Below are 18,102 nucleotides of genomic sequence, written 5' to 3'. Positions count from 1 at the left end.
ATGCATAAAACAATAATCATGATAACAGACAGGGGTATCATACAACAACAATATGAAAATAAAAATAACACATGCCAAGCATATAAAGTGACAAAAACATAATTTCCTAACTCCTCCTTCTTCTTTTTTTTTAAGAACGTCTCTTGTGTATTTGTGTAACACCCTACCATACTTAATCTTATGCTTAAGTCATAAGACTGAGATAGTATGGTATTACGACATCTAAAAATAAAAAAATATATATAATAATAGAGAAAGAGATACTTAACTAGGAGCCTTGAAAAATGGGTAAAACAAAATCGCAAAATTCAAAAGCGCAACCCTAAGAAAACGTGGTTACTTGCGTGAGAAGAAAACTAAAGTTCAATAACATATATATACAGATGATACAAGTGGAGGGCCAAGAATACATCATAACTAGCTCCTGACTCAGCCTGCGAAGCCAAGGCTGGCCAGAGAACATATACGTACATATATATACATAATAATAACCCAAAAGAACATGTTCAAAACCCTAGTTCTCCATAAAACCTCTAAGAGGTACATAAACAAAGTATTCTTACATACAAGAGGAGAAACTATACATATATATACATCAAAATAACAAAAGGAGATCTTAAAGTAAACCACTTCGCTGCAGAACCTTCAGACGCCTACCGAGGAGCCACTCGACCTGCATCTGAAAACAAAAACACAGTATGGGGTGAGAACCGGAGGTTCTCAGCATGGTAAAGGTGCCACGCATGTAATATATAAGGTCCTGGGAATGCCAAAGGCAATCCTCGAACTCCAACATACAGTTATAAAACTTAATTTCTAAGCAGAAGCCATAAAAAGAGGTAGGTAATCTAAAACACTTCTAGACTTACTCACTTTTAAACCTAACGTCAACGCCAACCCATTTTACCCTTCCTCTGCTCCTCCGTCATCCATAAATCATGCAGAGACAAGCAACCAGACAAATTCACACACAAGAAGAAACAGATAGAGCAAGTAGCAAGTATAGCAGGTAGCAGGATATATATTCAGTTAGGCAATCTCAGATAATACATAACAGTCAAAACAAACAAATGCGCATGATGCATGCCTGTCCTATGGCTGTTGATATCAACTGTCGGTTACGTAGCCATCCCGACATGTTCTCAAACTCAAAATACACCCTGGAGAGGACCCTCAAGCTGACATGGGGAAAAGAACGCCCCAAGCTCAATAACATCCATGGGACGAATCCCAAGCTGACATGGGGAGAAGAGACAACACCTCAAGCTGACATGGGAAAGGAATACCCCAAGCTGACATGGGGAAGATAGTACCCCAAGCTCAAGAATGTTCAATCATTAGCGTACATATGCAACTCCGGCATACTCGTGACATTACTGCACTTTCTCAATAAATACCACGGGAAAATCCGGCTGATATGGGGAAGACAACGCCCCAAGCTCAGGTTATTCAATCATGTCTTACAATTTATCATTTTCATTCTCAATACTAATTCATGTCTCAATCTCGTCATTCTCCATTTCACTCAACTCATTCTCCATTTCACTCAACTCATTGATCATACATTTTTATTATTCTTGACTAATTAATATCATCAAGTCTCAATTTCTTACATTACTCTCTTTCTTTATCTTATCAAATCAAATACTATCTTCTCCAACTATTAGTTATCTTTCTTCATCTCTAAGTTACCACCGTTTAACTTTAAATGTGTCCTAGAGATAACTTACACACTTTTACTTACCTACGTTCATGCATACAGTCAAATTTGAACATACCATTTTGATCTAAATCAAAGTTTTACCGCCTTGGCGCGTTTGGATTAGAATTGAATTTTATAACAAATTCAATAAAAATCTGCTGCTACACTTAAGAAGATTCAGAAAAATACAGCAGGCAGCTCTGTTTTTGCAAAATCTATAACAAATTCAATTCTAATCCATTACTCCTAGATTTTGGTGAGGATACACTTTACACCCCTAAGTTTTAGTAAAAACAAGTTTCAGGTTCATAGCACTTCATTTAGTTAATTAAATGATAATTGGAATTGCTGCCCTGTTTCTAGTAATTGGTTCTGAATTTTCTGCAAATAGCCCAGCTTTCAAGAGACATAACTAACTCTACAAAGTAGCTATGGACATAAAATTAGTACTCAATTAAAATAGACTCACAGATATTCAAAATCCCTTAGGAAGCAACTCAAAATTCCGTTTAAATCAAAAGTTATAGCATCTGGAAGTTGGTACTGCAGAACCAGAAAACCAGAAAATTCTGCAACAACCACTAAACTTCAAAAATTCATATCTTCCAAACCACTTGGCCAAATTCCATGAAATTTTTATGGGGTAATCTTGACTTAAAAGAATTTGTTAAGAAAATGGGTTGGTTCGAAAATCATGCCCAGATTATTTCCAGTTTTCGTTTAAAGTTGCTGTCCAAACAGTTTAGAAATTTCTGCAGCAAGACTTCTCAATTTCACTAACCAAATTTAGTCCTCTAGGTTTTCAACTTATACTAATCCACCATTCCTCTTATTCATCATCTTATCTACTTAAATTATATCACAATCCTACCCCGAAACCTCAGTTCCATGTACCTATTAGAAATCACCATGATTTATATCATACAAGCTCATTTTAAAGCATTAAAATTCTGCACTTCTTTTAACAATAATAAACCAACCAATCAACAGAATTTCAGCAACAACAACAATCTTATTAACTCATCACCACAACATTAATCAAAATAACCATACCAACAATTCCACATAAACACCACTCAATCTCAACCATATCATTAAATTGCCATAATCATCAATCCTTCATCCATCATCATTATACTAACATACATATATATATTTGCATTCAACCCACATTATCAATTACTCAACACATGCCCACATCAACTTGTCCATTCATACCATAAAGACTAATAATTTAACACAATTAATCGTTTCAACTTATCCTATAGTGCTCTAGCCCAAGTTTTCACAAAACCTTACATATTAAACATGCGAAACCTAAATCAAACCTTAGCCGATTACTATATTTAGTCCAAGGCAACCCCCAAGTCACCACACAGCCCCTCAAGCTTAGAGAAACCCACCAAAATCTTTGCTCCAATCACCACCAAGCCTCCAACATATACACTTATACACCTAATTTCACATATATCACCATATATACTCAAAATTCACATTTAACATACTAGAACTAAAATTGGCTAGGGTTTATGAACCTTACCTTGTATGTGTCTCAATCGAACCAAAGCCCACTCATTCCTCAACTCAATTTGATCCCATAACATCAATTTATTCAAAATCTTAACACCCAAAAATCTTACTATTCCCGAATTGAAGAAGAGAGAATAGAAGCTGGGATTTTGATTTTCTCACCTTGAATGGTAATGGACTTTGTAGAGCTCATCACTGCGATTGCGTGACCGTAAACGGTGCGGCGATCGGAGCTCCGGATCAAAAGTTATGTGGATTTGAATTTGTGGTGAGGGTTTGTGAGTTTGCATGTGTTCTTCCCCTTCCTTGGTGTTGCTTCAGCGTTTATGCTGAATGGAAGGAAGAAGAATGCTTCTTCTAAAGTGAATTTGTGCCGTTGGGTTGGGCTTGGGCCAATTATGGGTCCGGTTTGACCGGTTCGGCCTATTCGACCCAATCTTGGGCTAAATTCTTTAAAATTAGTGTTCAAATTCTCGTTTTAATTAGCTCTATAATATTTTACTATTAAATTCATATTTCTAATTTTCTTTTATTAAAATTAATTTATTGACTAATTATTCACTAATTTAGCGGGGTTTACAATTTGGCTATATTTTTAACTATGAGTAGAGTGTTTCTAAATGATCTATGTTTTGACATTAACGCATGCACATTTTGATCAAAACAATTATGGCGATAAGCCTCAAACAAAACATTCAGGAGCACAATGACTTTTACTATTAGATGACCACATATTTCTAATCTAGTTTCATCACATAGAAAAGATTTCATTGTATGACACTAATTATAACAAAATAATACTAAATTAATCTTGCAAGCATAGAATGCGCCCTATAAGATCAAATTACTTTGATACCAAAATGTAACATCCTAATGCTTTTAAACTGGGTTAAACTTTATTTGGATTATATTTGGTAGCTAATATTCAAAAATCTTGCAAAAATTTTTAAAACAATATGAAATATTTATATAAAATAATTTATGTGTAAAAACATTGAATAACTAATTTTTCTTAGAATGGTTACTAGTTGAAAAATATAAGTGGATCTAGAGGTACTAACATGAAAAACGGGTGTACTAAACTATAAGGGCACAAACAATGACAAGCGCTTAACGTTTGTCATACCAAATAATCATAAAAAAGAAACATCATAATCACAATTGCAATCACTTAATAAAGATAAAACAATACACATAGAAAATCCTAATTCTCTTAATTTGTATAACTATGACTAAAACCATCGCCTATTCTTCCTCCTTAATATTAATTCGGGTAAGCGCTTAACGTTTCGTATCTACGTCCTTGATATATTGTTCCTAATAGTGTACTTGTCTTTTCACATCAATCAAGCAGTGTATTGCTTTGTACTGCATCGTTCCTGAAGATGGTACAGAGAGAGGGGTGAGAAACAAAAGTTTCTCAGTAGTTTATCTATATGGTGTCATCGTATCCATCCCCGGCCACTTTGAGTTTTAAAATAAAAACAGTGATAATGCAATGTTGTTCAATTACTATTTCCAAAAGTATTTGTTAGTCGGAGTAGTGTAACTTTTAGATGCTTCTCATTTACTTATGTTATGACATGTGACGTATACAAAATGCCTATAGCGTTAAAACATATAGAATGCAAACTCATAAACCTTAATATGATGTTCTCACAGGCCATAAAGTAAGGCAAAATAAATAATAAATAAGAGAAGAATAGTAACATTGGTAGAGATAAGTCAAACAAAATAGATCTGAACATAATAAAGATCTTAAACAATACCATACATCAAACAAAACTTTGAATAAATGGAAGATCTTTGAATGAAATAATAAACATAATCATAAATCAAAAAGGGATAACAGAAGAAAATCATGATCACACTTTTCATTGTACTTTTTATTACTTTTTCTCGTAACTTTTGGCAGTTCTCTTCCCTTACTGAAGGTTCTTATCCCAAATGTTTTGGCGATCACCTTCCCTTACCGAAAGATCATTTCCTCAGTTCAATTTACAATCAAGGTTATTTAGACATACACAAGAAAGAAGTTATAGCAACAAAGATATATTATTATAAAATTGATGGGAGTCCCCTTCCCTTACCGAAGGTTTCCAAAAGTTTGTCAATCACCTTCCCTTACCGAAGGATCATCTCGATTATCTTATTTTTTGGGGTCACCTTCCCTTACCGAAGGATCATTCCCTCAGTTCTTTAATGCACATAATACGTATGAAGGAAAGAGACATTATATCATGACATGCAATGCTAACATCTATATTAAAAAACATTTAAGATATGACATATAAAAATTAGCATAAAATCCCTACCTCGAGTGAAGTTCCTATATGTATTCTGATGCAAATAGATGCGATTTGTTAGCGAAGAGAAACTTGTTCGATGACTAGACTTTGTGTATATTTTGATGTAGGTATGAACCCTTGACTGGATAGAAAGAGTTTTTATATTCCGTAATTCGCATAATTCGAAAGGATATCTTCTTGAACAATATATATATGATGGACCTTGTGAATACTTTGACTAGAATATTTTGTATAGAAAAAAGGGAATAGAATGGGAAAGGAAAGACTCAAATAGCTTTTAGGTATGTACAGATTGTGTTAGGAGAATCTAATTTGCGTTTCTGTGAAATCTCCAATCTGAATCGTCACTTTTCAAACCCTATAACGTTTTTTACGTTTGGAATTTAGAAATAGCTATCAGACATAAATTTATAGATAATTGAGTTGGCTTTAAAACAAATCTTAAAGTAAGTCAATCGGATAACCACAGCTTAAGATATTCTTGAAATATTGATAGTGTATCAGGGTGGCTGATAAGACTACGTTTTTCTACAATGGACTTGTAACAGATTTATCTACCTAATTTAATTTGAATTTGATTTTGTACTGAACTTAAGGAATAAAACTAATTTTCTTATCTTTTCATGTAACTAAATATCATTCAAATCCAACAAATATAGAATTAATTATGACTATATCTTAAAAGGTTGTTTATTGTCGGTTAGAGATTTACTACCACTAGTGCTTTCATATATTTGAATTTTAAACTAGATGTTAGTTTTTCAAATGAATTATTTCTTAGTTTTTTATTTTAAATTTAAATCTTAAATCATTACCATTTTAATGACTTGATTCAAAAAGTTTGGATGTTACATTTTACCTTACTGACGGATTTATAGACAGATTTTTCGTCTGTATTTAGAGTTGAAAATGCTTTTCCAAACTCCAATTACCGACGAAAAATTTGCCAGAAGTTATCGACGAAAAATTTGTCGAAAATTCAGACGGTTTAAGCGAAATTAAAGTGACGATTACGAGAAAAAATATGTCGGTAATGAAAAAATCTGTCAATAAATTACTGACAAAAAATCTGACTGTTTTTGGGCGAAGGGAGGACCATTACCGAAAAATATTCTGTCAATAACGGAAAAAAAATCTGTCAGTAAATTACCGATAGAAAAAAATCTATCGGTAAATAATTTTTTACGAGGCTTTTACAGAATGACAAAATCTGTCAGTAACAAAAAATTCATCAGTAAAAGAAACCAAATCTATCTATAAATCTATCTGTAATAAACAATTTTCTAATTGTACCCTTATTAAATATTAGAAATATGTATTTTGCATTTGTTGCAAAATTCTCGTATTCTAATTAGTTATCCTAAGATTCCCTTTCAAACAGAGGAGAAAGTTCTTATTAAATAGTGATGATGAACTCTTCTCGTCATTAATCTTGAATAACTAGTCTTTATTGCATCCCCATCTACATATCTTTTCTGTGGATACAAGAATAACATACATGAAAAAGAAAAAATTTATATATTTACCAAGATTACATAAATAAACCTCATCATATTTGGATGACCTCCAAAAAATTAAAGACGAAACTAAATGCCGCATATAACAAATTAAACTAGATTTGTGCAAAGAGTAATTCATTCCATGTATCAGGAACACCAGGTAAACACCAGTGTAAACAATCTTGAACAGCAGCAGGATTAGGTGTCATTCTAAAACGTGATAAATGAGCCTCGTCTCTAAGTTGAGAAAGAGCTGTTATATCCAAGAGCTTAACTGCAGTCCCTTTCACAGCACTTGCAACACTTAAATCGCTACACTCTTCTTCTAATATCTCCTTTCCCACTGACATTGGTGTAGTATTATTGCAACTGCCTCCTGTGTCCCAATCACCACCAACAAAATGCCTTGGAGACATGCTTCTAAAGAACACCTTCAAATTTCTATATTTCGGAATCTCTGAATTCACCCAACTAACCACGCTATGAACAGTGAAATTCTTAGCGCGCCAAATCATTGCTAACTCCTTCTCCCTGCTTCGCACACCATTAATATGAATTACCCAACGATTAGCTTTCAGCTTTCCTCGATTCCAATGGTGACCTATTTTAAAATCGGTCTAACGTATTAGAAAGGAAAAAATAAATCTATCAAAAACACTGAAATTAATGAAAATACAGAAAATCAATTTGTTTAGTTTTTTTTTTTTAAAAACTGATTGGTTCAATTAGATTTTTAAATTAAACTGAATATATATTACATGTTAATACTTTATATTTGTGATTTATATTATATAAAAACTGAATAACTTTTTGTTTGTTTAATTTGTCAATTTTAGTCATTAATAATGCTGCATATATACCAAAAATTAATTATTGAGTATAGAAACACGTATTTGGTATTTTAAAAAAATTATGATGCTACTATAAACAAATTTAATTATTCTTCTATTGTATATTTGCATGTTTAATTATTTCACTATATAGCAGTATAGCAAGTTTGATTATTTAATTAAAAAAATTGTATAAAGCAATATCTATAAATACATACGAATATATAATTGGTGATTTTTAAAAATAGTTTTGAAAAACAAGATACCAATATATCAATAAAGTTTAATTTAATTTTTATATTTTATATTTTATAGAAGTTATATATAAAAGATAAGGAGTGCTAGGGACAAACACATTTTGTGATTTGTAGCTATTAATTAGCTATCATTAATATTTTTAATAGTGTGAGATTATATCTAATGGTATCAGATTATTCACTTTTTTTTTTCTGATTAAGTGTTGACCAGATTTTAATAAAAGTGTTGTTCCTCTAGACTTTCTCATAAAGAATAGAACACAATTTAACCAATCTACACTCAGTTTAGTATTTTGAATAAAATGAAATGAAAGCAAACTATATATATCCAAGTTAAATTCATAATTTATAAGTTGATGCATGAGTCAAAGCTTTTTTCCTCAAAAGGAAAATCAAAGCGAACTCACCTGTGTTGAGAACTAGCACATGTATCTTGTGAAGATATTTCTGCAAGAATGCTGGAGGCTGGTCAAGGTGCATTGCAACATCTGATTCCGGATCAGTAGCATCAATAGGTTGAGTATCACAGAGAGTTGAAGACCAATAGTATAGAATGGTAGTATTAGTGGTTATGAAACGGTATGCATAACCATGGGGGTGAGTACCACCCTCAGGTTTAACTAATCCATATTCTATTCCAACATCTTCCACATCTTGCATTTCCTCTCCACCGGTGATCATGCACATTAAGGACTGAAACTGTTGACGGCCTAATGAGTCTCCAACAAATGCCAAAGTTTTGTGTTGCATCCTGAAATCTCACATTTATATATAGGCTTTTTATTAAAAAAAATTGCATTTAGTGAAAGAGGCTTTGCTACTAACTACACGAATATTGACTCGTGTGCTAACAAAACGCATTTCGTACATGGCCTGCAACCACCAAATGGTAATTCAGGATATTTCATTCTCTGTACCAACGAATTATGGCAGAACCCATGGTAATCGTGTACTAAAAATGAGTTCCAATATTTTATAAGTCACATTTTTTTGTTCTACAATTCATTGCGGAAAAAAAACAAACAGATATCCTCTGCTACCACTAAATGGCTATAGCCGCCTCAATTTGTTGATGTTGGCCACGAAATTGTAGTTGAAAAAAAAAATATTCTTTGAGACTTCTAAAGTGATAAAATAAAATATTAATTATAATTGAATTTGTAATTTTTATCATGTATAAATTCTGCTATTTTAATTTAAAGATGATTAAACTCTCACTTTATCATTTTAGAAGAGTTTGATTCATAATTGTTATTAGCCACACAAACCACAATTCATGAAAATGCTACACTAATTATTAACAAAGTCTATTTTGCATGTGGTGCACACTAATTGGGGCCACTCAAATGTATCTTTGAAATATGTTTTTTACTTATTTTCTATGTTAAAGTGTTTTTTTTTTTTTTTGAGTTAAAAGAGTCCAAAACTTAATAGAAAAATTTGTTTCAAATTCTGATTAAAATGTATTTTGTTGGATTTTCAATTTCAAAATATACTTCTTTAGACCATATTAATCTTCCATATTCATGTAATTTTAATCCCCTAATTCAATGCGATTGATATAATAGCATAATTGCAACACAAATAAAGTACCATATAAAAATTTCGAAGCCTTATTATATATTTGTCACGCACACAAATTTATGTTAATCTTTAAGGTGTGTTTATTTTAGTGTTTTAATTTCTTTTTGGCAAAAAAACGTTATTGTTTTTAATAAAATAATTACTTCTCGCACAATTCTTTCTTCTTCCTCTTTTTATTTTTCTCCGTTTTTTTTAAAGGTAAAATTAAATTATATAAAAAATGTTTTTACATCGACTCTTTTAAAAGTTGAAACAAACGCAAAAAGTTTTAATGAATAGCAATCCATGATATAAAATATGGGCAACCTCTTACCTCTACATCTTCTGATATTGCTATAGATATAAAGTGAAAGAGTGAAATACCTTGTAAGAAATTTTGATCCTTGAAATTCCTCTAATTCACAATCTTTTGGTTGCCATCGAAGGTTTTCATATGCAAAATCAGTGCGTTGCGTTAAGCGACAAGCCCATGATCCTGACAACCATCGTTTACAACCAAATCCTGAATACAAAGGTCTATGGTTGTCGATCACCCATTTTCCTTTTGCGTAGTTACAATCTAATGAAATTGAAGAATTTGATAAAACAAAAAAAAAATAGTTTGTTAATATATGGTACTAGTTACACAGATGGATAAAGTTTATGGGTCCAATAAAATAGGAATATATGATAACATATGGCAACTATATATTATGCAGAACAACATAGCATTAAAAAGTAAAATCAAAGTTAACATGCATGCGCACATGGCAACTGTCGTCAAATTGTGTCACAATAAGCATACGACAGTTATTTATATATTATATAGGATATTATGCAATTAAATATTAATTAATCATAAAATTTGATTATGAAGTTCGATAAAATAAGGTCTTCAAATATAAACCCCCATCCCCCTCCCGCAAAAAATTGAACTGAGATTAAATATTTATCTTAATGGACTATTTATAGTAGAATTTGATACTAAATATAATAAGAGTAATAATGTAAATCAATCTACCAAAATCGTCTTAAAATTTTAAAATGCTGACAAAAATATTTTTTACTTTTGATAATGATAAAAATTAAATATCTTTAAAATATTATAAAATTTGAAAAAGAATCTGTTAAATATATATTTTCAAAAAATTATCTAAAAGTTATCTAAATATTTTTAAAAAAATTTTATATCAAATGCATAAACGATTTGTCAAAAATAAAAATCGTTTGGCACTTATAAAATTTTAAACATTAACAAATCTACATATGAAAAAAAGAAATTAAAGTTGTAGCCATAAAAGATGGGTTCTATATATACGATAAAATTATCCAAACACTGAAAAAATTACTAAAAAACTCCAAATTACCCTTAGATTTAATTATTCTGTTGGTCCCTATAGTTTTGCAAAATTTTCAATTAGATTCCTATATTTTTTTTTTTCTTTTAATTGGGTTCCTACACTAATTTTTTTTTAATTAAGTCCATTTTGACAGTAATTGACTTAATTTTATAGAGACCCAACTTAAAAAAAATTGATGCAGGGACCTAAATAAAAGAAAAAAAAAGTGTAGGAATCCAATTAAAAAAAAATTTTGGTGAAAGGACTCAATTAAAAGGAAAAAAAGTACAGGAACCTAATTAAAAATTTTGCAAAACTATAAGACCACCCTTATTCTAACCCTGATCTCAACCCCCTCCTCGAAATCTCAATCCTCCCTTTATTCTTTTCATAAATTTTACCACCTTCTTTACCAACACCACTACCACTGCCACCAACCATCGGAACCACAAGCAATCAAACCGCAAGCATTTAGATCTTCTTTTTCCAAATAAAAAAAAAGCAAAAGAAATTAAAAGATGGCGGTGATGATCGAGCATGCCGACGGAAAAGCAGTATTTGTTTCACTTGACTTTTTCTTCATCTTGTTCTACAATCATCTTTCTCAAAATGTAAGTTGAGATGGCTGGTTAAGATTTTGCAGAATCAGCCATGTCAAAATCCAAATCCACCACCACCTGAGAAACCACAATCGCTATGCTCCACCGTCGAACCGATAGGTTCGTCGTCGATGTTCTTCGTGACATGCATCCTTTATTCGCTATATATTGGAATAAACTAATTGATTTTCTCTGCTTCCAATCACCAAAAATCCACCAACGCCACAATTTCATTCCACCCATTCTTAGTGAATCATCAATAATCAATTATAACTAACAATATCAAACACCATGGCAAAGGGCTGTGCATCAAACGACAGCACACCATTGCTGCAAATCCAATATGTAGAATTAGAACCAAAAATAATAGGGACAGTGGATAATTTGGGCAGGAGTGTTGAGATTAGGATTAGGACAAAGATAATTTGAAGTTTTTATGTGATTTTTTAGTATTTGAATAATTCGTATAGAATTTATTTTTTATGGATACAACCTTAATTTTTTTATGGGTAAATTTGTTAGTGAAAACTTTCATAAGTAGAAATAGTAATTTTCTCTAAAAATAATATAATACTCTAAAAAAATTCTCGCATTAGTCCCTTCTCATAGACAAGCAATATGATATTTGAGATTATAGAATGAAATAGGAATTTATAAACTGATTTAATAATTAAAATTTGTTAAAAATTAATGTGTTAAAAAAATCTTTTGAAAATTAAATCGGAATATTACTCTATAATATATCCTATATACTGGTAAGTTCTAACATTAACATACAAACGATAATGGCTTTCTCTAAGTTGGGGTTGACTAATGCGTAAAATTTATATACTATAATACATGCACTTGTAATATATTAGATAATTTTTAATGAAAAAATAACTTTTTTACTCTTAATATTTGGAATTAATTTTAATTTTGTCTCTAAATTTATTTTATTTCAATTTTAATTTTATATTTTTTAAATGTGTCAACTTTATTTTTTGGTCAAATATTTTTTAAATCAACATAAAATTAATTTCTTTTGGCAATTTTATATTTGTCTTTCCTTTTTTTTTTTCCAAAATTTTTAAAAATTTTTCACATCATCACCGTCACTACCACCATAAACGCAAATACAAGCACCACTACCATCTACCACCACATTCTCACGAGACAGAATACCAAAAAAACCGCCACCACCACATACAACACACCATGACACCAATATATACCACCACCACAAACCCCCACACACATTCTGTAGCTGTAGCTACTATAAATACAAACACATATATTGCTCTATTATTACTATCGTTATGGTCGCTACTAACAACAACAAAAAAACAACATTAATACTATAAAATCATATCACCTCATATCTAAAAATGAATACGTGGAACATAAAGTTTGTAGAATATACATGGTTCAACTACATTGGATCAAATACTTTTTGATATTATAGTAAAATTGAATAGACCTATTTTAATTTTAAAAACTAGTTTAAAAAACAAGAGTTTCTTAACTGTTTTCTTAACAAGAGGAACAAAATATTAACCAAAGTATATAAATTCTATTGCAAAGAACAGTGCAAGCAAGTAAAAGGTAACGCTTTTTTATTATTTAGCAACGTTTTTTAAAAAGAGTTGCTAAAACAAATATTACTAAAATGCAAAAAAAAAAAAATATAACTTTAATTTTAACAACAATTACATAATTTATAAACCATCATTAAACGTAAACATATTAAAATTCATGCACATATATCAACATATTAACTTCTAAAATTATGTTACCTTCGTTCGTGAAAAATCCATTGTGTGAAAAATCCCTTATAGAATTTAACGTATGTTCTTACTCTAAAATTTTATCTTCTATTTCTTCATCCCACCCCTTGCCACCTAACCCCTTTCAAAACCAGACCTCTCCCATCCCCATCCATATCCTCACCTCCCTCATCGTCTAGTGACACTGTCTTTGGTGACCTCTAACTCTCCAGATTGTCGCTGTCAGCCTCTTCACGGCCAGTCTCGTCGTTGCCAACCTCTTTGCCACCAACCTCGGCGTCGTCTCGGCGTGACCACTGTGTTGCTTGATTGCTACTCTGCGCCGCCGATAACTCCTTCCCATTGCTAATCTCGTCGCCGATAGATCTGCATCTTCTCGCCAACCTCATTGTCTCACCTTAACTACTGGAAGCTTATTGCCATTATTGCTAGCTAAGTTGGGCTATGGTTAAAGCATTGTCTATTACCCTAACCAAGCCAAAGAAGTTGCATTCGACTATTGGGATTGAAGTTGGTTTGGCCTGTTAGAAAGATAAGAGAAAGTAGTAGAGAAAGGATTTGTATCTAGCTATTTAGGTTGTGTGAAATGATACAATATAAAAGGAGGAAGTGCATGAAACTGCCGGAAGGAAGCATAGACAAAACTACCGGAAGGAAGTGCAGATAGAACTATCGAAAGGAAGCGCAGACGGAACTGCCACAAGAAAACGTAGACGAAACTGCCACGAGAAAATGCAGACAGAACTGTCACAAGAAAAGCGCAGATGATGCTGCCGCACGAGAAGCGCAGACGAGACTGTCACAAGAAAGCGCAAATAAAACTGCTGCAATAAAAGTACAGACGAAACTACCATAAAAAAAACGCAGATGAAACTGCCTAAAAGATGGCAAACTGTCCGAAAACTGCCCAAAAGTGTGGCACACTGTGAAGAGATGGTAAAATGTCAGAAGATGATGAACTTCTGGAAGGTGATAAAAAATATATAGTTTCTCCATGGGAATAGGTAAACAGCAAATGCCAATGGTGTTAGATTTATTAGACTCGAAAAGATACAAGACAGAGATAATAGGCTAATCGGTGAGGTGAAAAAGTATCAAAGGAGTGACAAAAGACAAAAAAAATGACATAAAAGAAAAGTGTGAAAAAAATAGTGATTTCACTAAAAAAAAAAACAATTTATCCTCTTCAAGGAGGACACTATGACTTTGATAGCATGTTAGAAAGATAAGAGAGAGCAGTAGAAAAAGGATTTGTGTTTATTCAAGTTGTGTGAAATGATACAATATAGAAGGATATTTATAGGTGTTAAGAGAATCGATATAATAATGACATAATATATATTAAATAATTCTAATAAATGTTAATTAATTCTAATATATTCTAACATGGTCTTCCAACTATGTCTTGCCAATAGAATCTGAAGTGGGATAGTGTCGGTTCTTTGTCTTGGCCGAGTAATTTTCGGTCAATAGGGTTTTGAAAGCGGGTTCGACTTCTATGGTGGTTGAGGAACTGAAAGTGTAGGAGGAGAAGCGAAGATAAAAGATAGAAGAAGAGAGTGATATTTTTTAACTGTGTGGTCATCTTTTTTTTTTTTTGTTATAGTGTATAAATTTATTGGGTGACCATTATTGTGAAAATCGATTTTGAAAGCTTATATATCCCCATTTTTTTGTGATGAATGCGACCCCAGATTTGGCTGCCGGAGACTGCAACAGCTGGAAGTCTATGGTTCTTCAATTAATTGTTGGACCAACCGTGGAGAGCTCTCGACCACCGGAGAGACTTCAAGGAGGAATCAAGTGAGATAACATAAGATGAGAAGATACCACATCCAACTCAAAATCTCAAGGTAGTAAGTTAATGGGTCTCTTATCTTATAAACTCCTCACTCTTCCTTGCTTTCTTTGATGTGGGACTAACTTCATGCACTCCTCTCTAGCTCCTCCATCACATATGAGTGTTCGTCCATCACAACGCCACAAAACACTGCGGGACACGCCGCCTGGACCACCTTTGCTGGGAAGACTTCCTTATTTTCTTTGATGTGGGACTAACTTCATGCACTCCTCTCTAGCTCCTCCATCACATATGACGCCGTCTGGACCACCTTTGCTGGGAAGACTTTCGATGCTTCACCTTGAATATCCCTTAAAACCACCAGGCCGATTAGAATACCCCTTAAAACCACCAAACAGGCCAACCGTGGAGAGCTCTCAACCACCAGAGAAGATTCAAGTGAGATAACATAAGATGAGAAGACACCATATCCAACTCAAAATCTTAAGGTAGTAAGTTAATGGGTCTCTCATCTTATAAACTCCTCACTCTTCCTTGCTTTCTTTGATGTGGGACTAACTTCATGCACTCCTCATACTTGCAACATTAACAATCTCCCCCTCAAGTGTGAGCCTCCAGATCAAGCATCAACTCCCCTCTAGCTCCTCCACCACATATGAGTATTCGTTCATCACACCGCCGCAAAATACCGCGGGACATTAATAAGGTTTGATTTGCAAATTTCATGGATATTAGTATGCTGCTGGTGGAAGATGTGGGTTTTCTTTTTATTTCATAAAGTGAAAGGTCACTATTTTTGTTTAATTTTAATTTGGTGGTGGTATTAGCAAAGATAGAGTGATTCTTTTTGTTGTGTTGTGTTATTTTGATGATATTGTTGCTGGTGAATTAGTGATATTAGTAGTGTAAGTGGTGATGGAAGAGGGTTACAGATATTTAAAATTTAAAAAATGGGGTGACGGTTTTGATTATTGTTGTTGTAAGAGGTTAAAGATGATGATAAGAACAATTTAAACAATTTAGTGAGAGAGGCTAAACTGTGCAAGAGTGTCGACTGGAGAATAAGGAGGATGAGGGAGGTGATTCAGGTGAGTGAGGGAGAATGAGAAGGTTGAAGGAGCTGGGATAAAATAAAAAGGGATAATTTGGAAATTTTCAAAAAATTGTAACGAAGTTCATTTAAAATTTAATGGATGAGTATTTTTGACAAACAAAATTAATTTTTTATGAGTATAAAATTAGTTTAATTTTTTTTTACTGTTATTTTTGCCGGCATTTAAATTTTTTATCATCAGCAATGACTATTTACTTATTTTTAATTTGGAAAAACATTTATCATAACAATATATTTAATTAACTTAGTTTGAGCATCAACTTGGTTTTGTTAAAACAATGGTAATCACATCAATTTGAATACTATAGCTAAAGATAACAATTAACATCAACCTCATCGCATGCTCACTTAGGAAATTTTATTTTCCAAAGTTAGGAATGAGACTCGAATCTGCGACTTCTAAGTGAGTATAAAAAGAATATGCCATTTGAACTATAACTTGTTGGCACTTAAAAACATTTATTACCTTCATTATTTGTTGTAGATCCATTTTCTAGAAAGCCAATGATAGAATTTGTTCTACTATGTTCTTCTTTTTCTAAAGTGGGTACTCCATGGATATCCCCTGCTTCAAAGAGAACTTCTGCTTCTTCATTCGTCAAACTTGAAAAAAATTCTACACCATTATAATAAAACACAAAGTGAAAGTCACAGGATAAATGTGATTATAGAAAGATATGAGGAAGAAGTAGGAAGAGGAAGAGAGCATAAAAGAATGAGGAAGCCCATTCTATGAGATAATATTTTATAGGAAAATTATTATATTTGTACACCTAACATCCTTGAATTTTATTGCAATTCGATTAAATAATTGTCTGTATATAAGACTAAATTAAGTGTTCAAATAATATCACCCTATTTATAATACTACTATCTCCATGTTAAAAGCATATAATCATTTACTTCATATCTTATATATGTAAGAATTGACCTTTTATGTTGAATTTTAAATTAGATTTTGCCATATGGATAAAAAAATTATTATTAATTTCTAAATCTATAATTACTTTAAGGAAAAACTTTTGTCTACATTGTAATACTTAATACCAAATTAGATGTTAGTAATAAAATGGTTTTGCACTTATATTATAGGAAATTTAAACTAAAGTTGTTAGCGAGTTAAGATATTTAATGTAGAAAAAATTCAATGCTTTTGTGATTTGTAATGCATTTATTATAGGGTAATGCTAGGTAGACAAAAAAAACAGCCAAAACTTATCTTATTTAGTATTTATTAATTGTCGTAACAATTAATGAATGTTAAATAAGACAAATTATGTCTGTTTTTGACTAATTTTCTTTGGTTACCAAACATTTCCATTATTATATATATATATATGAAAGAACAATTTACTATAGATAATTCTAAGAAAAAACCTTAGCAATACTATTAAACTTGAACCATATATTATTATATAGTTGCATTGCAGCAATAAAAGCAAACCTGAAGGAAGCAACATTTGTGAATAAGGGGGAATAAGTGCAGAAAGACTCTCCCATGACAATAATATGATAGTTGTGGACATTAACAAAATAGAAAAAAAGGAAAGCTTTTTCCTTTTAAAAAATCCATGGAAGCCCCTCTTCATCCTACACCAAACGTGAGATGAACAAATTAATTAAGAGAGAGAATATAAGAAAATGTTTGGATTAAGAAAGAGAATTTTGCTGCTAAATATTAAGATCCAATTAACTTAAAATCAGTGGAAACGAGGATAAAAAGATTGACATATTTGGTTTTAAAAATGTCTTTTATTTTCATTTCAATATTTTATGTTCCTAGAATTTTATA

The 18,102-nt window shown here is 31.9% G+C and overlaps 1 protein-coding gene and 1 long non-coding RNA gene across 3 annotated transcripts in view; both read right to left on the bottom strand.

Annotated features, from left to right (window-relative positions):
• LOC110269687 lies at window positions 341-3,572 on the bottom strand. The gene is made up of 2 exons (XR_002358449.1): window positions 3,395-3,572; window positions 341-679 (listed from the first exon to the last, which is right to left on the bottom strand). It is a non-coding gene; the product is annotated as an uncharacterized LOC110269687 (long non-coding RNA).
• LOC107634431 (protein trichome birefringence-like 16) overlaps window positions 7,037-18,102 on the bottom strand; it is an 11,970-nt gene continuing 904 nt past the window's right edge. The window contains exons 2-6 of one of the 2 annotated variants that reach the window (XM_021118901.1): window positions 17,755-17,900; window positions 16,777-16,875; window positions 10,075-10,270; window positions 8,535-8,878; window positions 7,037-7,641 (exon numbers count right to left, since the gene is read on the bottom strand). In XM_021118901.1, the coding sequence (XP_020974560.1) occupies window positions 7,154-7,641; window positions 8,535-8,878; window positions 10,075-10,270; window positions 16,777-16,875; window positions 17,755-17,899 (1,272 nt within the window). In that variant the 5' untranslated portion in view covers window position 17,900 and the 3' untranslated portion in view covers window positions 7,037-7,153. Of the gene's footprint in view, window positions 7,642-8,534; window positions 8,879-10,074; window positions 10,271-16,776; window positions 16,927-17,754; window positions 17,901-18,102 lie in introns of both variants that reach the window. The other variant, XM_016337935.2, reaches the window with a different exon arrangement.

This window comes from Arachis ipaensis, chromosome B03, assembly GCF_000816755.2.
Source record: "Arachis ipaensis cultivar K30076 chromosome B03, Araip1.1, whole genome shotgun sequence".
NCBI classification, from domain to species: domain Eukaryota; kingdom Viridiplantae; phylum Streptophyta; class Magnoliopsida; order Fabales; family Fabaceae; genus Arachis; species Arachis ipaensis.
The sequence above is the reverse complement of the archived record's forward strand: the minus strand, read 5'-3'. Positions and strand labels throughout refer to the sequence as shown.